Source organism: Ornithorhynchus anatinus, chromosome 4 (assembly GCF_004115215.2).
Source record: "Ornithorhynchus anatinus isolate Pmale09 chromosome 4, mOrnAna1.pri.v4, whole genome shotgun sequence".
Classification (NCBI taxonomy): domain Eukaryota; kingdom Metazoa; phylum Chordata; class Mammalia; order Monotremata; family Ornithorhynchidae; genus Ornithorhynchus; species Ornithorhynchus anatinus.
In genome coordinates, this window is record NC_041731.1 from 127360367 (window position 1) to 127384925 (window position 24559).

Genomic DNA, 24559 nt, shown 5'->3' on the forward strand with positions numbered 1-24559 from the left:
TGTCTGTCATACTATCCCAACCCTTGTATCACTAGTCCTTCTCACTGGGCCCTGATCTCGCCTGTCTTGCCTCCAACCCCTGGCCCACATCCTGCCTTTGGTCTGGAACGCTCTCCCTCCTCAAATCTACCAGACAGTGACTCTCCTTCCCCTTCAAAGCTTTCTGAAGGCCCATCTCCTCCAAGAGGTCTTCCCAGACTAAGTCTCCCTTTTCCTTACTTCCCACTCCTTTCTGCATCGCCCAACTTGCTGCTCCTTTTGCTCTTCCACCCCACCAGCCTCACAACACTTATATGTATATCTGTAATTTCATTTATTTGTATTGATGTATGTCTCCCCCGCCCTTAGATGGTGAGCTCATTGTGGGCAGGGAATGTCACTCTTTATTATTGTATTGTACGTTCCCGACCACTTAGTACAGTGTTCTGCACACAGTAAGTGCTTAATAAATATGACTGAATGAATGAAAGAATGGTCGTGATTCCCATATCACCAGACTACGTGAACACACATACACACACACACACAAACGCACATATACGCACATCTTTCCTGTGCTTGTCCTGGGCCTTTGATGGCACAAGACTCTGAACCACGGTCCTGCATGGAATGGCAATTTATAATCCACTAATGGTATTATTGAGCATTCATTATAAGCAGAGCACTGTACTAAGCATTTGGGAGAGTACAACAGAACAGAATTAGCAGGTATGTTCCCCGCTCATAACGACTGAATTGAACTGAATTGAAATGAGTAATCAGGTCAGACACAATCCCCGACCCACACTGGGTTCACAGTCTAAGGGGGGAGAACAGGTACTTTTTTTTTGTTTGCTTGTTGTTGTTGTTTTTAACTGTATTTGGTGAGTCCTTATTAGGTGAAAGGCACTGTCCTAAGCCCTGGGGAAGACACAGACTAATCAGGTTGAATACATTCCATATCTCAAGTGGGGCTCATAGGCTTAATCCCCATTTTACAGAGGAGGGAACCGAGGCACAGAGAAGTGAAGTCACTTGTCCAAGGTCACCCAGAAGAGAAGTGGCAGAGCGGGTATTAGAACCCAGGTCCTCCGACTCCCAGGCCTGTGCTCTTTCCATTAGGCCAGGCCACACTGCCTTTCAAGGCAAGGAGGAGTCTTGCATTTAGTTAGACTGAAAGTCCCCTGTGAGACAGGGACCGTGTCTGACCCAAGTGGCTCAGTGGAAAGATCTTGGGCTTCGGAGTCAGAGATCATGGGTTCGACTCCCGGCTCTGCCACTTGTCAGCTGTGTGACGGTGGGCAAGTCACTTCACTTCTCTGTGCCTCCGTTACCTCATCTGTAAAATGGGGATTAACTGTGAGCCTCACGTGGGACAATCCGATTACCCTGTATCTACCCCAGCGCTTAGAACAGTGCTTTGCACATAGTAAGCGCTTAACAAATACCAACATTATTATTATTATTATTATTATCCCAGTGCTGAGAACAGTGCTTGACACAGAGTAACTGCTCCACACAGACCATAAGGACAATGGTCTATAGGGATGATAATGTAGGTGCAGAAGTGTGGCTTAGTGGATAGAGCATGGACCTGGGAGTCAGAAGGACCTGGGTTCTAATCCCAGCTCTGTCCCATGTCTTTTGTGTGACCTTGGGAAAATCACTTCATTTCTCTGGGCCTCAGTTCCCTCATCTCTAAAATGGGGATTAAGAGTGTGAGTCCCATGTGGGGCACGGACTGTGTCCATCTTGATTAACTTGTATCTATCCCACCGCTTAGAACTGTGCCTGGAACATAGTAAGTGCTTAACGAGTACCATAATTACCCCTCTAGACTTTGAGCTCATTGTGGGCAGGGAATGTCACTGTTTATTGTTGTACTGTACTCTCCCAAGCGCTTAGTACAGTGTTCTGCACACTGTAAGTGCTTAATAAATATGACGGACTGAATGAACGAATGAATGGTTCTGTCTTTTGCACGATGTATCTAATTCCAAGTTGTAATTTGTGTCCTTTAAAGTCTTGTCACTCACCCTGATGTCATGCTCCCCCTGGCTTTTTCTGTATTCTGAGCATGTCACCACGTTCTTATTTTCATGGCTGCACTATGTTATACTAAGAGCTTTGCAAGTAGGAAGTGTTCCTCAATTCAAAAACAGCTGGTCTAATAAAAGATAAATATTGAGGATCTCAAAGGAGCATAGGCAATTTGGCATTTTGATACGTCAGTAACTAATGAATACAAATCAGCAAGGAAAAGCACGCTATCTTCTTTGACTTTCATTTCGTCATGTCCACTGGGAGGAACTAAATCCTTGTAACTAAATCCGGCACTTAGATTTACACCCTTTATTCACCCCACCATCAGCCCCGCAGCACTTATGTGCACATCCATAATTTATTTCTCTACATCAATGTCTGTCTCCTTCTCTAGACTGTAAGCTCATTTGGGGCAGGAAATGAATCCACTAACTCTGTTGTATCGTAATAATAATAATAATGATGGTATTTGTTAAGTGCTTACTATGTGCCAATCACTGTACTTCCCCAAACACTGAACTAAGCACTTGGGAGAGTCCAATATCACAATACACAGACACATTCCCTGCCCATACAAGCTTTGTTGCATTGTATTCTCCCAAGCACTTAGAGGTCATGGGTTCAAATCCCGGTTCAGCTGCTTGTCAGCTGGGTGACTTTGGGCAAGTCACTTCACTTCTCTGCACCTCAGTTACCTCATCTGTAAAATGGGGATGAAGACTGTGAGCCCTACGTGGGACAACCTGATCACCTTGTATCCTCCCCAGCGCTTAGAACAGTGCTTTGCACATAGTAAGCGCTTAACAAATGCCATAATTATTATTAGTAGTAGTATTGTGCTCTGCACACAGTAAGTGCTCAATAAATACTATTGACTCACAAACACACTCACACATACCTGCATGTACATACAGAATGCATATACGTGCATGTATTACTACATATATATATATATACTCAATCTTAATCTCTGACTACAAAGGATGCATGTTTATTACTATATTCATCTTAATTATCGATATAATTATGATATAAATATACACCCTTCATAGTCAAAGATCGAACATATATGTGTATGCTCCTTGTGGACAGGGAATGTTTCTATCAACTCTGTTGTAGTGTACTTTCCTAACTGCCTAGTATAGTGCTCTGTACATAATAAGTGCTCAATGAATACTACTGATTAATTCATATTTGTACACGTTTGTGTCCAGGGGTCATTATGCCAGAGCAAAATGCTGTTAATATGAACGACTAGCGCAACTGCTAAGGGAATTACATGCACAAGTCATTTCAAATGGAAAAAACTAATCGTTAACGCTTTAATTTTATTGTCTGTATCCGATCCACTCAGGAAACTGACAAACTTATTTAAAATAGTGTGACAGAGTCAAACTCCCTGAACTTTTTAGTAAAAAATGTATTCAATCTATCATATTTATTGAGCACTTACTGTGTGCAGAGCACTGTACTAATCACTTGAGAGAGTATAACAATAAACAGACATATCCCTTGCCCACAATGAGTTTACAGTCTAGAGGGAGAGACAGACATTTATAAATAAATTGCAGATATATACACAGGTGCTGTTGGGGTAAGAGGGGGATGAATAAAGGGACCAAGTCAGGGTGAAGCAGAAGACAGTGGAAGAAAAGGAAAAGAGGACTTGGGGAAGGCCTCTTGGAGGATTGACCTTGGGCAAGTCACTTAACTTTTCTGCGCCTCAGTTACCTCATCTGGAAAATGGGGATGAAGACTGTGAGTCCTATGTGGGACAATCTGATTACCTTGTATGTACCCCAGCGCTTAGAACAGTGCTCGGCACGTAGTAAGCGCTTAACAGAGAAGAGCAGCGTGGCACAGTGGAAAGAGCACGGGCTTTGGAGTCAGGGCTCATGAGTTCGAATCCCAGCTCTGCCATTTGTCAGCTGTGTGACTGTGGGCAAGTCACTTAACTTCTCTGTGCCTCAGTTCCCTCATCTGTAAAATGGGTATTAAGACTGTGAGCCCCACGTGGGACGACCTAATTCCCCTGTGTCTACCCCAGCGCTTAGAACAGTGCTCTGCACATAGTAAGTGCTTAACAAATACCAACATTATTATTACATTATTAACAGATACCAACATTATTATTATTATTATTCAATAGTATTTATTGAGCGCTTACTATGTGCAGAGCACTGTACTAAGCGCTTGGGATGAACAAGTCGGCAACAGATAGAGACGGTCCCTGCCGTTTGACGGGCTTACGGTCTAATCGGGGGAGACGGGCAGACGAGAACAATGACAATAAATAGAGTCAGGGGGAAGAACATCTCGTAAAAACAATGGCGACTAAATAGAATCAAGGCGATGTACAATTCATTAACAAAATAAATAGGGTAACGAAAATATATAATAATAATGTTGGTATTTGTTAAGCGCTTACTATGTGCCGAGCACTGTTCTAAGCGCTGGGGTAGACATAGGGGAATCAGGTTGTCCCACGTGGGGCTCACAGTCTTCATCCCCATTTTACAGATGAGGGAACTGAGGCACGGAGAAGTTAAGTGACTTGCCCACAGTCACACAGCCGACAAGTGGCAGAGCTGGGATTCGAACTCATGAGCCCTGACTCCAAAGCCCGTGCTCTTTCCACTGAGCCACGCTGATATACAGTTGAGCGGACGAGTACAGTGCTGTGGGGATGGGAAGGGAGAGGTGGAGGAGCAGAGGGAAAAGGGGAAAATGAGGCTTTGCCTGCGGAGAGGTAAAGGGGGGATGGCAGAGGGAGTAGAGGGGGAAGAGGAGCTCAGTCTGGGAAGGCCTCTTGGAGAAGGTGATTTTTAAGTAAGGTTTTGAAGAGGGAAAGAGAATCAGTTTGGCGGAGGTGAGGAGGGAGGGCGTTCCAGGACCGCGGGAGGACGTGACCCAGGGGTCGACGGCGGGATGGGCGAGACCGAGGGACGGCGAGGAGGTGGGCGGCGGAGGAGCGGAGCGTGCGGGGTGGGCGGTAGAAAGAGAGAAGGGAGGAGAGGTAGGAAGGGGCAAGGTGACGGAGAGCCTCGAAGCCTAGAGTGAGGAGTTTTTGTTTGGAGCGGAGGTCGATAGGCAACCCCTGGAGTTGTTTAAGAAGGGGCGTGACAGGCCCAGATCGTTTCTGCGGGAAGATGAGCCGGGCGGCGGAGTGAAGAATAGACCGGAGCGGGGCGAGAGAGGAGGAAGGGAGGTCAGAGAGAAGGCTGACACGGTAGTCTAGCCGGGATATAACGAGAGCCCGTAATAGTAAGGTAGCCGTTTGGGTGGAGAGGAGAGGGCGGATCTTGGCGATATCGTAGAGGTGAAACCGGCAGGTCTCAGTAACGGATAGGATGCGTGGGGTGAACGAGAGGGACGAGTCAAGGATGACACCGAGATTGCGGGCCTGCGGGACGGGAAGGATGGTCGTGCCATCCACGGTGATGGAGAAGTCTGGGAGCGGCCCGGGCTTGGGAGGGAAGATGAGGAGCTCAGTCTCGCTCATGTTGAGTTTTAGGTGGCGGGCCGACATCCAGGTGGAGACGTCCCGGAGGCGGGAGGAGATGCGAGCCCGAAGGGAGGGGGAGAGGACAGGGGCGGAGATGTAGATCTGCGTGTCATCTGCGTAGAGATGGTAGTCGAAGCCGTGAGAGCGGATGAGTTCACCGAGGGAGTGAGTGTAAATGGAGAACAGAAGAGGGCCGAGAACTGACCCTTGAGGAACTCCAACAGTTAAAGGATGGGAGGGGGAGGAGGCTCCAGCGTAGGAGACCGAGAATGATCGGCCAGAGAGGTGAGAGGAGAACCGGGAGAGGACAGAGTCCGTGAAGCCAAGGTGAGATAAGGTATGGAGGAGGAGGGGATTATTATATGCGCCTTCAGTAAGGTTTTGAATGAGGGGGAGAGAGTAACTGTCGGTCAGAAGGTGGGCACTCCAGGCCAGAGGCAGGATGTGGGCGAGAGGTTGGCGGCGAGATAGACGAGATCAAGGTACGGTGAGGAGGTTAGCCGTAGAGGAGTGAAGTGTGCTGGCTGGGTTGCAGTAAGAGAGAAGCAAGGGTGAGGTAGGAGGGGGCAAGGTAATTGACTGCTTCAAATCCAACGGTGAGGAGTTTCTGTTTGATGCCGAGGTGGATGGGCAACACTGGAGAGGTTCTCGAGGAGTGGGGAAATATGGACCGAACGTTTTATAGAAAGAGATTGTCTCTATCTGTTGCCCAATTGTACTTTCCAAGTGCTTAGTAGAGTGCTCCGCACACAGTAAGCGTTCAATAAATGCGATTCTATGAATAGAAAAATGAACCGGGCAGCAAAGTGAAGTCTGGATGGAGTGGGGAGAGACAGGGAACAGGGAAGTCAGCAGGGAGGCTGATACAGTAATCAAGGCGGGAGAGGATAAGTGCTTGGATTAATGTGGTACTAGCACTGAAACGACATTTTAGAAAGCATAATCAAAGTACAGCATGGAGGCCCAGAGGTTCTGATTTTAAGGAAGACAGTCTGCTCTGTAGCCTGTTTTCAAATCGAATAATAAAATAATCATAGACTCAGAGAGTTCTGAACTCTAATTGACCTCATGTGATTTTATTGACTTCAATATGAAGAAACTAGTAATTAGTTTAGCGATACTTTTTCTTGCTCTGGACACTCAGGCGAAGTAACTAGGGAACAGCCAGAAAAGAATATGCGAGTCAATTCCTGAAGGAAAAAAAGGTAGATATACGGGCCTTTTCTTTTTCTAATGGAACTGTTATAAGCACTTGCTTTGTGCCACGCACTGTACTAAGCACTGGGGTGGATACAAGATAATGAGGATGGATAGAGGCCCTGTCCCACATGGAAGGCACAGTCTTAGTAGGATTTAATCCCCATTTACAGGTGAGGCATTTGAGGGACAGGAAAGGTAAGTGACTTGCCCAAAGGGCACATATTTGTTTACTTTTCATATCTAATAATAATATTTGTGGTATTTGTTAAATGCTTACTGTGGGCCAGGCACTGTATCAGGCACTGGGGTGGATACCAGCAAATCAGAATGGACATGGCTGCTGTCCCACATGGGGCTCACAGTCTCAATCCCCATTTTACAGATGAGGGAAGTGAGGCACAGAGAAGTAAAGTGATTTGTCCAAGGTCACACAGCAGACAAGTGGCAGAGCTGGGATTAAAACCCATGGCCTTAGAGAAGCAGCGTGGCTCAGTGGAAAGAGCATGGGCTGGGGAGTCAGAGGTCATGGGTTCAAATCCAGGATTCACCGCTTGTCAGCTGTGTGAGTTGGGGCAAGGCACTTAACTTCTCTGTGCCTCAATTCCCTCATCTGTAAAAAAATGGGGATTAAGACTGTGAGCCCCACGTGGGACAACCTGATTGCAGCGTGGCCCAGTGGAAAGAGCCCGGGCTTGGGAGTCAGAGGTCATAGGTTCAAATCCCGGCTCTGCCACTTGTCAGCTGTGCGACTGTGGGCAAGTCATTTAACTTCTCTGTGCCTCACTTATCTCATTTGTAAAATGGGGATTAACTGTGAGCCTCACGTGTGTCAACCTGATTACCTTGTATCTACCCCAGCGCTTAGAACATTGCTCTGCACATTGTAAGCACTTAACAAATACCAACAATATTATTGTTTCCTACCCAGTGTTTGGAACAGTGCTTTGCACATAGTAAGCACTTTATGACCCTCTAACCCTCAGGCCCATGTTCTATCCACTACACAATTCTGCTTCTCAACATTATTAATCCATTTCTGTCCATTCCCTTCCTCAGTGGACTCCCTCTCTAGACTGTCACTCCCTTTCCAGTAAATTCATTATGGGCAGGATAACAGGTTGGCTGATTCTGTTGTATTGTACTCTCCCAAGCGCTTAGAACAGTGTTCTGCACTTAGAAAGTGCTCAATAAATACCACTGTTTGATGGGACTGTGAACTTCTTAGGCTTTTACTTCTTTCATTTGTTACCCAAGTTCCTTCTTCAGGGCTCAGCACACAAAAGGCATTCAGTAAATGCTCCTGCTAAATTAGGCTTTTCCTCAGTATTTCTAAACCACTCTCTCCATTCTCCATACCGGTCTTTGGAAACAGCCCAGAATTCAGGCAGCTTATTTTTCTCACGAATCAGATACCCTCTTATGATGAGAAGTAATTAGGATTTATGTAGTGCTTCTCAGTTTCAAAGCGCTTTATTAGATTTTCAACCCCTCATTTTGGATGTGGGACCCTGATTCACAGAGGGATTATAAAAGGAGCAAGGGAGCAGTGCTTCAGAGTTATTAAAAATGCTATTAATGTCAGTGTGTCTGAGGACAACAGCTTCCCTCCTTTCAGAATGTGCAGTGGATGAATGAAAAGAATCCGTTCTTAAAAACTCAAATGGGATCTGGATGTGATCGAGCGTCTCTTTCTTTCATTCATTCGCTCGATTTTGTGTGCAAACCACTGTACAGAGCGCTTGGGACAGTATGAAATAACAATTAACGGACACACTCCCTGACCACAGTGGGCTTACAGTCTAGAGGAGGAGACAGACAATAGGAATATATCAAGGACAGATATGGTCATAAGAGCTGTAGGGCTGGGACGCGAGATGAATAAAGGGAACGAGTCAGGGCAACAGAAGGGAGTGGGAGAAGAGGAAATTGGGGCTTAGGGCCTCTCTTGGAGGAGATGGGCCTTCAATAAGGCTTTGAAGATCTGCCTTTTTTTAATGGTATTTCTTAAGAGTTTACTACGTGCCAGTCACGTCGGCCCTGTCTCTGTCATTCATTCATTCATTCAATCGCATTTATTGAGCGCTTACTGTGTGCAGAGCACTATACTAAATCCTCAGAAAGTACAATTCAAAACAAATAAAGAGGCATCAATAGAGTCAATATAAATAAATAGAATTATAGACACATATACATACACATCAGAACAAGTAAACGCATTGATATGAATAGAATTATCGATATGTACATAGATACACAAGTGCTGTGGGGTGGGGGGGTAGAACGAAGGGAGCGAGTCAGGGCATTGGGGAGGGGAAGGAGAGAAGAGGCAGTGTGGCTCACTGGAAAGAGCACGGGCTTGGGAGTCAGAGGTCGTGGGTTCTAATCTGACTCAGCCACCTGCCAGCTGTGTGACTGTGGGCAAGTCACTCCACTTCTCGGTGCCTCAGTGACCTCATCTGTAAAATGGGGATTAAGACTGTGAGACTCATGTGGGACAACCTGATTCCCATGTATCTATCCCAGCGGTGCTTGGCACATGGTAAGTGCTTAACAAATACCAACAATATTCTTATTATTTAAAGGGGGCCTTAGTCTGGGAAGACCTGTTGGAGGAGGTGACCCATCACTAGGGCTTTGAAGGAGGGAGATGTGATTGTTTGAAGGATTTGAGGAAGGAGGGGGTTCCATGCCAGAAGTAGGATGTGGGCCAGGAGTTGGTGGCGGGACGGGCGAGATGGAGGCACAGTGAAAAGATTAACACCAAAGGAGCAGAGTGTTGAGGCTGGGACTCTCTTCCCCTTCATATATGACAATCACTCTTCCCAATTTAAAAGCATACTAAAGGTGCAACTCCTCTCTTCAGAGCCTTATTCATTCATTCATTCATTCATTCAATAGTATTTATTGAGCGCTTATTATGTGCAGAGCACTGTACTAAGCGCTTGGAATGTACAATTAAAAGTCCATCTTCTCCAAGAGGCCTTCTCTAAGCCTCTTACTTTTCCAACTCCCTCTCCCTTCTTGTCACCCTTGCACATGGATTTGTACCCTTCATTCACTCCATCCTCAGCCCCACAGCACTTATATGCCTATCTTTAATTTATTTCTTTAACTAATACCATAATTATCTTCATTTATTTTAATGTCTGTCTCTGTTCTATACTGTAAAGTCCTTGTGGACAGGGAAGTTGGCTACATAGCCTCCCAAGCTTTCAATAAAGCTTGATTGATTGGCTAGAGGTCAAGGGTATGGAATTGGTCGTAGCCTAGTGGGAAGAGCACAGGGCTGGGATTCAAGAGATCCGGGTTCTAATCCCGGTTCCACCCTCTGCGTGACCTTTGGCAAGTCACTTGACTTCTTCTCTGGGCCTCAGTTTCCTTATCCATAAAAAGGAGATTCGATACCTGTTTTTCCCCTTTCCTTAGACTATGAGCCCCATATCAGAGGAGGGACTGTGTCTGATCTGAATGCACCTGATCTAGCTCAGTGCTTGGAGCATAGTAAACACTTAATTAAAGCCACCGTCATTATCATCATTATTAGTACTAGCTGTAGAATTGCTACATGACCCATTCTGGCAGAAGGGCAACTTCGTATTTTTGAATGGGTGGCCCTTGTTGAGCTTCTTCAGATGATGTTAAATTTAAATTTCGCAAGACGTATTTCCGATGGCTTTCTCAGGCTCCTCAACATGGATGGTGCATCTCAACTCAAGTGGCTCACGGCCTACTGGAAAGAGCACAGGCTTGGACCTGGGTTCTAATCCCGGATCTGCCGCTTGTCTGCTGTGTGACCTTGGGCAAGGCACTTCACTTCTCCAGGCCTCAGTAACCCCATCCGCAAAATGGGGACTCATAGCCTGTTCTCTCTTCCACTTTGACTCTAAGCCCCACGTGGGACGGGGACTGTTTCCAACCTATCTTGCATTGAGCCCAGTGCTCAGTACAGTGCTTGGCATTAAAGAACTTGGAACCTACTAAGTGCTTAACAAATACCATCGTCATTACTATCATTACAATTATTACCAATAATAATAATAATGTTGGTATTTGTTAAGCGCTTACTATGTGCCGAGCACTGTTCTAAGCGCTGGGGTAGACACAGGGGAATCAGGTTGTCCCACGTGGGGCTCACAGTCTTAATCCCCATTTTACAGATGAGGTAACTGAGGCACCGAGAAGTTAAGTGACTTGCCCAAAGTCACACAGCTGACAAGTGGTAGAGCCGGGGTTCGAACCCATGACCTCTGACTCCAAAGCCCGTGCTCTTTCCAGTGAGCCACGCTGCTTCTCTAACCACTGACACAGGCCAAAAAAACAAAGACTTATATCAACGGCCATGGACAAGCGCATCAGATGAAAGTGAGAACCCGCTGGATAGTTCTACACTAGCAGCCCTAGCAGAAATCAGCAAAGGTTTACACTGGATTCAGTGTTATTTTTTTATTAAACAATGAGTACGGTTCTAAAAGTAACTTCACCTAAAAAAATATCTAACCTCCCAAGTCAGTCAAGTGAGACAAGAAGAAAAAAAAACCCACCTCCTGAAGCTGGAGCAAAACCACAATAACTGATTAGTTTCCAGAATAACATCGCAAAAATGCAGTCACGGTGTGTGTATATAGATATATATTTTAAGATGATGTGATTTAAATTTGTGGCATGGAGTTGATAAATTCAACAACCTTAATTCTTAAGCACGGTCTAAAATAGTGGGACGTAGTTCAAAACACACAATGAACCAATTTGTGGTCCTATCTAAAACAAGCCTGTGCTTTGACTGGCATCAGAGGAACTGTCAGAACAATATGTGTGATGGGCTGGCAAAACAACAAAGAAGTTGGAAGAAACTGAAGAATGAAATGCAAGTCACGACTGCTGACAACCATGTCAACTTTCCATAGGGACCGTGTCTACCGACTCTGTTGCAATGGACTCTCCCAAACATTCAGTACAGTGTTCTGCATAGAGTAAGTGCTCAGTAAATCCCATGGATGATGTTGATGATGATGATGATGATTTGTAAAATGGTGAAGCGTATAAGCAGGTGAGAAAGCCTAAGTAAATGGTTTTGGGTGAGGAAGTAAAAGAACTCACATCATCTAGTGGAATGACATACACCACTTTTTTATGGTATCTGTTAAGGACTTGGTGTTATCCTTGGAGTTGTCCTTGATTCCACTCTCTCAATCAACCCACACATTCAATCTGTCACCAAATCCTGTCGGTCCCACCTTCACAACATCGCTAAAATCTGCCCTTTCTTTCCCATCTAAACTGTTACCATGTTAATACAATCACTCCTCCTAACCTGCCTTGATTACTGCCTAAGCCTCCTTGCTGACCTCCCAACCTCCTGTCTCTCCCTACTCCAGTCCCTACCTCATTCGGCTGCCCAGATTCATCACTGTACAAAAACGTTTAGGACACGTCACCCCCTCCACCTCAAAAATCTCCACTGCTTGCTCATCCACCTCCCGCATCAGACACGAACTCCTCACCATTGGCTTTAAAGCCCTCCATCACCTTTCCCCTTCCTAACTCACCTCGCTTCTCTCCTTCTACAACTCAGCCCGCAACCTTTGCTCCTCTAGTGCCAACCTTCTCACTGGGCTTCCATAATAATGTTGGTATTTGTTAAGCGCTTACTATGTGCCGAGCACTTTTCTAAGCGCTGGGATAAGATAGAGGGTAATCAGGTTGTCCCACATGAGGCTCACAGTCTTCATCCCCATTTTACAGATGAGGGAACTGACGCACTGAGAAGTCAAGTGACTTGCCCAAAGTCACACAGTTGACAGGTGGTGGAGCCGGGATTAGAACCCATGACCTCTGACTCATAAACCCGTGCTCTTTCCACGCTTCGACGTAAACTGTAAACTGGGGATTAAGAGTATGAGCCCCATGTGGGCAGACATGCCACACACATGGCAGGATCAGGATTAGAACCCATGACCTTCTGACTCCCAATCCTGTGATCTATCCACTAAGTCACGCTACGTCTCGCAATAATAGTGGCATCTGTTAAGCCCTTACTATGTTCCAGTCACTGCACTAAGCCTGAGGCAGATAGAAGCAAATCGGGTTGGACACAGTCACTGTCCCACATAGAGTTCACAGTCTCAATCCCCATTTTACAGATGAGGCGACCGAGGCCCAGAGAAGTGAAGTGAGTAGCCCAAGTAGACACGTGGCAGAGCCAGGATTAGAACGCCTGCCCTTCTGATGCACAGGCCTGTGCTCTATCCATTATGCCACGCTGCTAATGGGTGCTGGTGGACAGACCACAAGCCTGGGAGTCAGAAAGACTTGGCTTCTAAACCTAGTTCCGCCATTTATCTACTGTGTGACCTTGGGCAAATCACTTCACTTGTCTGTGCTTGGTTACCTCATCTGTAAAATGGAGATTAAGACTGTGAGCCCCAAGTGGGACAGAGACTGTGCCCCACCTGATTAGCTTCTATCTACCCCGGTGCTTAGAACGGTGCCTGGCACAAAGTAAGTGCTTAACGAACAGCGTTATTATCATTATATGGGAAGCAGTGTGGCTCAGTGGAAAGAGCCCGGGCTTGGGAATCGGAGGTCACGAGTTCAAATGCCGGCTCTGCCACTTGTCAGCTGTGTGACTGTGGGCAAGACACTTAACTTCTCTGGGCCTCAGTTCCCTCATCTGTAAAATGGGGGTGAAGACTGTGAGCCCCACGTGGGACAACCTGATTACCCTGTATCTACCCAGCGCTTAGAACAGTGCTCTGCACATAGTAAGCGCTTAACAAATACCAACATTATTATTATTATTGTTATCAAAGTGCGCGGGGATACAAAGCCAAGTGCACAGGTGACGCTGAAGGCAGGTGAGGGTGGGGAGATGCAAAGGTTAGTCAGGGAAGGCTTCCTGGAAGAGATACTAGAAGCCCCATAAGCACTTACCACAGTGCTTGGCACATAGTAAGCACTCAATAAATGCGACTGAATGAATGAATGTTAATTCCATATTTACCTGACTATAAAGGTTTAAAAATACATCCATCTCTAGGCTCTCCAGCCGGTCTTCAAACACAACAAGGCTCTGCAGTTCTTCTCTTAAACTGAAGCGGGGAAGAAAAACAACAAAAAAACCTAAATGAGCTCATATGAACCCAACATTTGTGTCAAGAAATATCATTTCAAGGAGAAATACAGCCATTTGGAAAACACATCAAAATTCTACCCAAAGGGCTGTCTTCGCAAGAACCACAGAAAATGAAGTCTTCTAGGAGGGGCTGCTCTTTAGGACACAGAAGTCATTTTCCCTGTTCCAAGTTAAGTTTCACTTCCATCAAATCAGTACTGGGAAAGTACTTATCCACAGAGAACTCAACTTGATGCATGCTGGCAGATTCAGGTTGTTGAATTATTCAGGCCACTTTTGGACAAAGAACTGGAATCCAAAGCAGGATGGTTATTTCCGCTACCCTGTCCTTTCTGAACCCCTCTCAGGGCCGCACCCGGAGAGTGTCCAATACTCTACCAGTCTCGGCTACGGGAGGGAGAGTCAAGCGGAGGCCTGTCCATTCCATTCCTCGCTTGGCCAGTGTCTACAGAGTTGAAGGTCTTCTGCTCCACGTCAAAACACCCCAGTGGTGGGCAGCGGCGGCATGGGAGAGAGTCAAGGGCTGAGACTCAAGTTTACTGCGTGGAAGGAGGCGATGGTAAGCCACTTCCCGATTTTTACCAAGAAAACCCTTGGGATCCACTACCAGAATGCAGATGGAGGTGGGGCGTTCTGGGAGAGATGTGTCCATGGCGTCGCTGTGGGTCGGAGATGACTCGACAGCAAAAGACAAGACAAGTCCTTTCTGAAAACTACATTGCGATTGATCAGTGTTATATCTTTTGAGTGCTTACAGTGTGCAGAGTACTGTGTTAAGTGCTTGAAAAAGCACAATGCAATAGACAACATCACGGCACTAAAGGAAGTTACAGTTACAGTTCTTGTTCCCCTCTAGACTATAAGCTCCTTGTGGGCAGGGAATGTTCATTCATTCGTTCAATAGTATTTATTGAGCGCTGACTATGTGCAGAGCACTGTACTAAGCGCTTGGAATGTACAAATCGGTAACAGATAGAGACAGTCCCTGCCCTTTGATGGGCTTACAGTCTAATCGGGGGAGACGGACAGACAGAACAATAGCAGTAATGTGTCCACCAACTCCGTTATACTGTACTCTCCCAAGCGCTTTGAACGGCACTCTTCACAGAGTAAATGCTCAATCAGTACGATTGATTGATTGATTGATAGAGTGGAAGACAGACATTAAAATAATTTACAGGTAAGGCGAAATAGTAAAGTGTAAGGGTATAGACAGGTGCTGTGGGGCTGAGGGCGGAATGAATACCAAGCGCTGACAGAGGCTTTGCTGTAGAGGCGAATGGACAATTCATTCATTCATTCAATAGTATTTATTGAGCGCTTACTATGTGCAGAGCACTGTACTAAGCGCTTGGGATGAACAAGTCGGCAACAGATAGAGACAGTCCCTGCCGTTTGACGGGCTTACAGTCTAATCGGGGGAGACGGACAGACAAGAACAATGGCACTAAACAGCGTCAAGGGGAAGAACATCTCGTAAAAACAATGGCAACTAAATAGAATCAAGGCGATGTACAATTCATTAACAAAATAAATAGGGTAACGAAAATGGACAACCTTTGGCTAATTTTGAGGAACAGGGAGATATACTCTCCTCCTACAACCCGGCCCGCACACTTTGCTCCTCTAATGCTAAGCTTCACTGTCCCTCGATCTCAGCTACCTCGCCGCCGACCCCTCGCTCACATCCTGCCTCTGGCCTGGAAGGACCTCCCTCCTCAAATCCGACAGACGATTTCTCTCCCTCTCTTCGAAGCCTGAAGGCACATCCTCACCAAGAGGCCTTCCCTGATTAAGCTCTCCTTTCCCCGTCTTCAACTCCCCTTTGCGTCATCCCGACTTGCTTCATTATTCATTCCCACTTCCTGCCCCATGCCACTTATGTCCATATCTGTCATTTATTTGTATTAATATCTGCCTCCCCAACTAGCCTGTTAGCTCGCTGTGCTTAGGGAATGTGTCTGTTTATTGTTATATTTTACTCTCTCAAATGTTCAGTACAGTGCTGTGCACACAATAAACGCTAAATAAATACGAATGAATGAATGAGGAAACTGTTGTGATTGTCCTGACTCACATTCCTGTGCTCTGCTCCCTGGACCACTATGCTTCTCAACTGACAAATCATCCAATCAATTAAATTTATTAAGTGCTTATTCAGTGTAGATCACTCAATCAATCAATCATACTAAGTGCTTGAGAGAGTACAATACGACAGAGTTGACAGACACATTCCCTGCCCACAACAAGCTGACAGTCTAGAGGAGGAGACAGATATTAATATACATGAATGAATTACAGATATCTACATAAATTCCTCTTGGAATTTATACCTGGAGAGAGTCAAGCGGAGGCCTATCCATTCCACTCCTAGCTTGGGCAGGGGCTAGCGAGTGGCAGACCAACTGCTACATGTGAAAACTCACCTGTACCGGGCAGCAGCGGCATGGGAGAGAGTCGAGGGAGGAGACTCAAGTTGACTGTGCAAAAGGAAGCAGTGGTAAACTACTGCTGGATTTTTACCAAGAAAACTCTGCGGATACATTACCGGTATGATTGAAAGAGGAGGTGGGGCATTCTGTGACAGATGTGTCCATAAAATCACTATGCTTGGCGCAGAGTAAGCGCTTAACAAATACCATCATTATTATTATTTTTATTATGGGTTGGAAATGATTTGACAGCATAAGACAAGATAACGTACCTAGCGACTGTGGAGCTGAAGAGGGGTGAGTAAGGAGTGGAAAAAGACGAAATGAGGGCTTAGACAGGGAAGGCCTCTTGGAGGAGATGTGACTTCAATAAGGATTTGAATGTGAGAAGAGTGATTGTCTGTCGGACTTGAGGAAGGAGGGCATTCCAGGCCAGAGGCGGGATTTGGGAGAGGGGTTGGTAGCAAGATAGACGAGATTGAGGTACATTGAGTAGGTTGGCATTAGAGGAGCGAAGTGTATGGGCTGGGCTGTAGAAGGAGAATAGCGAGGTGAGGTAGGAGGAGGCAAGGCGATTGACTGCTTTGAAGTCGATGGTAAGGAATTTCTGTTCGATGAGGGGTGGAGAGGCAAACACTGGAGAGGTTCTTGAGGAGTGAGAATACACAGACTGAATGTTCTTATAGAAAAATGATCCAGAGGACAGAGTGACATATGGACTGGAGAGGGGAGACAAAGGAGGGAGGGAGGGAGGTCAGCAAGGGGACTGATGCAGCAATCGATGCAGAATAGGATTAGGTTGGATTAGCGTGATAGCAGTTTGGTTGGAGAGGAAAGGGTGGTTTTTGTGGTGTCACGAAGGTTGAACAGACAGGATTTAGTGATAGGTCGAATGTGTGGATTGAATGAGAGAACAAGCACTCTATTAAATGCATGGGAGAATGAAATAGAGTTAGTAGACACAATTCCTGCCCTCAAGAATCTTATAATTTAGAGGAAGAGCTCATGAAATTTTCACGAAACTTAATTGAAATATTCTCAATAGGAATTCTACAGTGTTCTTTTATTCAGGTGAAACCTTGACCAAAGAGCCAACAAATAAGCATCTGAACCCTCTTACCTTTGATTGTGACGCTCTATCAGTCTCGGACACTTCTTCAAAGCCTGCCATAAAAGCGCTGACATTTGCCTTTCTGAATCCATTTCTCCATCTTCCTTCAAAAGCCCCAGGCCATCGGAAATCCACCTCTGCCTATTCAGTACGGCCTGCTGTTGTCGAGAAGATTCTTTATGAACCAGCTCAGATTCCAGCTTTCTGTCAAGTTCTTCAATTTCCTTCAGTCGGGTTGCAGAAGAGAAAAGTGAAAAATCATTGTGAGAGATTAATATTCTCATCACAGTTTAGGTTCCACGTAGGGACTTTTTATTCTATCAATGATGAGAAATGACTAAGTCCGATTAGCGATAACTTTTAAATGCTCCTTTTAATCATCAAAGTTTTTATTATTATTATTAAGTGCCAGGGAGTCATTTCCGATTCATAGCGACTCCATAGACATAGTTCTTCCAGAACGTCCTGTCCTCTGCCATAATCTGCAACTTTTCTAACGGCTCTTCTGTTCTTGTAATTATGATCTCTAACCGTTTAGCTGCCGGTCTGCCTCTCCCACATTTTCCTTGGACTTTTCCTAGCACAAAGTTTTTAGAAGAGGAAATTTAAGCTTTTCCTAGAGCACATGAGTGAACACCCCGGAATATCAGACCTCCTCTGTGCCTCTGTTCCCTCATCTGTATAACAGGAATTAAGACTGTGAGTCCTACTGTGAGTTCTACAGTTATCCTGTTATCTACCCCAGCATTTAGAACAGTGCCTGTCAAATAGTAAGTGCTTAACAAATACCACCAATTATTATATGTCAGACCTAACAGTTCCCTCACCACACATTTCAAACTTGGATCACCATCCTACCCTAAAGGAACCTTCCTTTGTATTTTTCCAAAACCAAACCCCCGAATTCCTTGAACATCTAACAAACTGAAAAGTCTCTTTCTTCTTGTGTCCTTTGCAACAAACTGGTGAGCATTTTCCAAAAACATATCAAATAGGTTTTTTAAAAAAATGACATTTGTTAAGTGCTTAATCAATTGATCAATCAATTGTGTTTACTGAGAGCTTACTGTGTGCAGAACACTGTACAAAGCACTTGGAAGAGTACATTACAACAAAGTTGGCAGACGTACTCCCTGCTCACAACAAGTTTACAGTCTAGAAGGGAAGTAATTAATATGGATAAAGAAATAATAATGATAATGGCATTTGTTAAGCGCTTACTATATGCCGAGCACTGTTCTAAGCACTGGAATAATAATAATAATGATGCTATTTATTAAGCACTTACTATGTGCCAAGAACTGTTCTAAGCGCTGGGATGGATACAAGGTAATCGAGTTGTCCTACATGAGGCTCACAGTCTTAATCCCCATTTTACAGATTACAGACATGTAAATAAGTGGGGTGGGGTTGGGAAGGGGGAAGAATAAAGGGATCAAATCAGAGTGATGCAGAAAGGAGTGGAAGAAAAGGAAAAGAGGGCTTAGTCAGGGAAGGTCTCTAGGAGATGTGCCTTCATTCAGGCTTTAGAGTGGGAGAGAGTAATTGTCCGTCGAATACGAAGAGGGAGGGCGCTTCAGCCCAGAGGTAGAATGTGGGAGAGATGCTGGCCCTGAGATCGAGGTACAGGCAATAGGTTGTTTTTAGAGGAGCGAAGTCTGTGACCTGGGTTGTAAAAGAGCAGTGAGCTGAGGTAGGAAGGAAAAAGGCGATCGAGAGCCTTAAAGCCAATGGTGAGGAGATTGTGTTTGATGGGGGAGGTGGACGGGCAACCACTGGAGGTTCTTGAGGAGCAGGGAAACATGGCTTGAACATTTCTGTAGAAAAATGATCCAAGCAGCAGACTGCAGTATGGACTGGAGTGGGAAGAGACAGGAGGCAGGGAGGTCAGTGAGGAGGCTGATACGGTAATTAAGGCAGGATAGACTAAATGCTTGGATTAACATGGTAGTCGTTTGAATGGAGAAGGAAGGATGGATTTTAGCGACGTTGTGATGGTTGAACCGACAAGACTTATCGATAGATTGAATATGCACTTACTACATGCCAGGCACTGTACTAAACACTGGGGTGGGTAAAGAAAGTCAGGTTGGACACAGTCTATGTCCCACATGAGGATGACAGACCTAATGCCCATTTTACAGAAGAGAAAATCAAGGCCAGAGAAGTTAAGAGGCTCGCCCAGGGTTATGCAGCGGACAGGTGGCGGAGCCGGGATCAGAATGAGGTATATACTACTTTAGTTTACATTTAAGAATACAAAACGGATTGAGGGAAAGTCTAAATAGAATCGACTCCACAGAGTAATATGCCATTTCAGGCAAGATGTTTGGATGTCCTTTCTATTCTCTCAACCGAAGTCATAATCCCCTGTTGTAAAGTTCTGATCTATATAGAAGGCGAGTCCCCTGTGTGTGCAAGAAAATCTGTTCCTGGATGTTGAAAAAAAGAGTTAGGTGTGCACTTATCAAATCATCTCAAAATGGCTCCAAAACTGGATGTTGTTCCACTGACAGAGGCAACTGCACTGTTACTGATTTTCACACTGCCGTGTTAGTTTTTCTAATTTTATTGGCAGCGTGCAGCAGTGCTGACGGCAGTTACCTGAAAGAAATCCAAAAACAGCAGGGTAAAAAAAACCAAAGCAACCGGGCTTGCTCTTAGAATGTTGAAAAAAGGTAACAAAAAACTGAAGATTTAAGTTTAAATCTTTAAATCTTTAAAGATTTAAGATTAAGAATATCATCTTTTAAATCTTAAAAGATTGAAGATTAAGGATACCAACTCCTGGAAGCTTCCAAATGAATTATTCTCTATAGCCCTCTTATAACAATAACTATAATAATAATAACAAATAATAACAACAATAATTATCAGGTGCTTATTATGTGCCAAGCACATAGTAGATAATCAGGTCCCACATGGCACTCACAGTCTAAGTAGGAGGGAGAACAGGTTTGAATCCCCATTTTGCAGTTGAGGAAATTGAGGCATGGAGAAGTTAAGTGACTAGCTCAAGGTCACAGAGTAGACAAAAGGTGGAGCTGAATGAGAACCCAGGGTACTGATAATCTAAATTATTCCTGTTCCAGGGCAGCTCCTAATATGAGCATTTGATTCTTCTGTGAATGAGACATTTGAAAAGGATATGTGGTAGAAATCTACTTTCACAAATAAAACAAAAAAAGAAAAAGAAATTATCCCCAGTCTGCTCTTCTCACCTGCTGAAAACAACCTTATCGAAGGCCCCTCTCCTCCAAGAGGCCTTCCCTGACTAAGCCCTCCTTTACTCTTCTCACACTCGCTTCTGCATCACCCTGATTGCTCCCTTTATTCATCTCCCTTCCCAGCCCCATAAAGCTTATGTCCATAGCTGTCATTTACTTATTTATATTAACGCCTGTCTCCCCCTCTAGAGTGTAAGCTCATTGTGGGCTGGAAATGTGTCTCTTTATTGGTGCATCGTACTCTCCCCAGTGCTTAGTACAGTACTCGGAATGCAGTAGGTGCTCAATACACATGACTAAATGAATGAATGAAAAACAGTTCGCACAAACCACCAGAACAAACCACCAAAACCAACTGTCCTTGCTGTGACTCTGGCTCGACGTCCTCTTTTGATACTTACGGAACTGCGTGACTCTAAAATCTGAGCGCAAGCTGAGTCCGTCAGTGTTTCCGACATGCTCAGTTCTTCTAAGAGCAGGCCCTGCACGCTTAGGAGAGTGGTATAAATCTCGAACGTTTCTGATTTCTTATCAGCCTTTTGGAACTGTAAAGCTGCAATGTATTCTCCTAGTTTGTTCTCCTGAGCTTTCACCTGACGTCCTCTTTCAAGCAGTAATTCACCGTGAGCCTGCAAAACAAAGGCCAAAGAGTTGAAATTATATTTGTTATTCCCTATTCCCACTCTCTCTCCCCAATAAAACCTTCCTTTCCCTTATTCACTTTCCCACCTGCATCACCTCTGCACTTGGATCTGAACCATTTAAGCACTTGATATTCACCCCACCCTCAGTCCCACTGCATTTATGTATAGATCCATGATTTATCATTTAGAGATATTTGTGAAATGCTCACTATGTGCCAGGCACTGTAGAAAGCGCTGGAGTAGACAAAAGCTAATCAGATTGGACGCCATCCATGTCCCACATGAGGCATCTTAATCCCCCTTTTTAAAGATCAGGTAACCGAAACACCGAGAACTGAAATGACCTGTCCATGGTCACGCTGCAGACAAGTGGCGGGGTTGGAATTAGAACTCAGGTCCTCTACCTCCCAGGGTGATGCTCTTTCTACTAGGCCATGCTGAAATTTATCTTGATGTCTGTCTTCCCCTCTAGATTTTATGCTCCTACTGGGCAGGGAACATATCTACCAACTGTTACACTCTCTCAAGCTGTTAGTATGGTGCTCTGCATACAATAAGCGCTCAGACAACATTAATTGACTGATTGATCGAAGTTCTGATTCCTTATGAATTCTTGTTTCCAATTCAAAAGATCCAAGCAAATAAAAAATCATTAGACATCCTTCAGGAAGTGCAAAAAAACTTGAAATTCACCCACTTCAAATGGTCTTCCCAACCCCGTATTCTGCCGCTGATAAAGGCATCAGTTGGTAAAAAATATTTACCTAGAACAATCTGCTCCTATTTAGACAATTCAACTCTTTGCCCGATAACTAATAGTAATAATAATAATAATAATGTTGGTATTTGTTAAGCGCTTACTATGTGCCGAGCACTGTTCTAAGCGCTGGGGTAGACAAAGGGGAATCAGGTTGTCCCACCTGGGGCTCACAGTCTTCATCCCCATTTTACAGATGAGGTAACTGAGGCACCGAGAAGTGAAGTGACTTGCCCAAAGTCACACAGCTGACAAATGGCTGAGCCGGGATTTGAACCCATGATCTCTGACTCCAAAGCCCGTGCTCTTTCCACTGATCCATGCTGCTTCTTTGCTAAGTTAGTTATGGTATTTACTAGGGAACACGTTTGCTAATTCTAGTGTATTGTCCTTGCCCAAGTGCTTAGTACAGTGCTTTACACATAGGGAGCGCTTAATAAATACCACTGATTGCTGGATTGATTTACCACTATATGCCAAGTACCATACTAAGTGCCGGAATACATACAGACAACGGCATATCATACTTTTCTTGCAGTCCACCACTTGCAGGTAGTAATTATGGTATTTAGTGAGTACTTACTGAACGCAAATCAAGGTACTAAACATCTGGGAAAGTACAACACAAGTAACCGACAAATTCCCCACTAGCGTGGCCTAGTGGATAGACCGTGGGCCTCGGAGTCAGAAGGATCTGGGCTCTAATCCTGGCTCTGCCACTTGTCTGCTGCCTTGGGCAAGTCACTTCACTTCTCTGGGCCTCAGTTACCTCCACTGGAAAATGGGGATTAAGATTGTGAGCCCCACATTGGACAGGGCGTAGGTCCAACTCGATTTGCTTGTATCCACCCCAGTAGAGTGCCTGGAACATAGTAAGTGCTGAACAAATACCACGATTATTAATTATTAGAGGGCAGGGATCGTGTCTACTAATTGTTTGGTACTCTGCCAAGTGATGAATTCAGGGTTCTCTGAACACAGTAATTGCTCAATAAATACCGGCGACTGATTGAGGGATGTTCCTCGTACAACTGGAGCTTAAACTGTATTGACAGTGGAGTCGGACACGCTTATCTTCATTCCCTCCCCTCCCTTTCTTGTATTTTGGCGAAGCATTATGGCCTGTAGAGGCAATGTTACCTGTAGAAGCAGTGTGGCGTAACGGAAAGACCGCGGGATTGGAATTCAAAGGACCTGGGTTCTAATCTCCACTCTGTCATGTCTTTTGCCATGTCCCACACGCCTGCCTCCCTACTTCCTTGTGGCTCATGCTTCCCCTCGGAAACAGGATCCAGAGGCCAAATGTGTGTGAGTAGCACCTTAACTAGTGCCCCGTGTGGGACAGGGACTGTGTCCAACCCAACTGACATATCTTGTCGTGACTTATGCCGTCGAATCGTTTCCGACTCATAGCGACACCACGGACACATCTCTCCCAGAAGGCCCCACCTCCACCTGCAATCGTTCTGGTAGCGGATCCATAGAATTTTCTTGGTAAAAATCTGGCAGTGGTTTATCATGGCCTCCTTTCGCACAGTAAACTTGAGTCTTCGCCCTTGATCCTCTCCCATGCAGCTGCTGCCCAGCACAGGAGAGTTTTGACTTGTAGCCGATGGCCCGGCACTCGTTAGCCACTGGCCAAGCTAGGAATGGAACGGACAGGCCTCTGCTTCACTCTCCCTCCTGTACCCGAGACTGGTAGAGGACTGGAAACTCTCCAGGTGCCACCCTGAGAGGGGGATTTGTATCTACCCCAGCTCTTAATACGGTGCCTGGCACCTAGTAAGTGTTTAACAAATACCACAATTATTATTATGGGAAGCTGCGTGCCTTAGTGGCAAGAGCACGGGCTTGGGAGTCAGAAGTCATGGGTTCTAATCCAGACTCTGCCACATGTCAGCTGTGTGACCTTGGGCAAGCCCCTTAACTTCTCTGGGCCTCAGTTACCTCATCTGTAAAATAGGGATGGAGACTGTGAGCCCCACGTGGGACAACCTGCTCACCCTGTACCTATCCCAGCGCTTAGAACAATGCTTGGCACCTAGTAAGCACATAACAAATACCACATTTATTATTGTTATTCAACAGTATTTACTGAGCGCTTACTATGTACAGAGCACTGTACTAAGCACTTGATATTATGATTACTATCATTATTAGAGCCAAAGTACAATGGCAACAAATGAATTGAGTTTCACACACAGAAAAGGGCTCATTTTTTTCTACCCAGGTTGAAGGTGGACACAAGAGAAGTGTTGTATCTCTGAATTGAGACAGTACCTGACTTTAGCTGACCAATCACTGGGAGAACAGATGATTGTCATTCGACTGCTGTTCTGTTTCTATGGTCACCCTTAAAACACAGAACTTGGCTTTCATGCTAAGCTGCTTGCAGAGTTAATTACCTCAGGAGCTTTGTAGGACTTAGAATGGCTTATGTGATTTTTTTTCTCAAACTGGACAAGGTGAATTTCGAGGTAAATTGACCCGAAGGCATCAATTTTCCCAGAGATAGTTCTGACCGATTTT

The 24559-nt window shown here is 45.1% G+C and overlaps 1 protein-coding gene across 1 annotated transcript in view; it reads right to left on the minus strand.

Annotated features, from left to right (window-relative positions):
- EVC2 (EvC ciliary complex subunit 2) overlaps positions 1 to 24559 on the minus strand; it is a 174393-nt gene that overhangs the window by 18419 nt on the left and 131415 nt on the right. The window contains exons 17-19 of the mRNA XM_029063978.2: positions 21031 to 21258; positions 17412 to 17626; positions 13728 to 13815 (exon numbers count right to left, since the gene is read on the minus strand). Of these exons, the coding sequence (XP_028919811.1) occupies positions 13728 to 13815; positions 17412 to 17626; positions 21031 to 21258 (531 nt within the window). The remainder of the gene's footprint in view (positions 1 to 13727; positions 13816 to 17411; positions 17627 to 21030; positions 21259 to 24559) is intronic.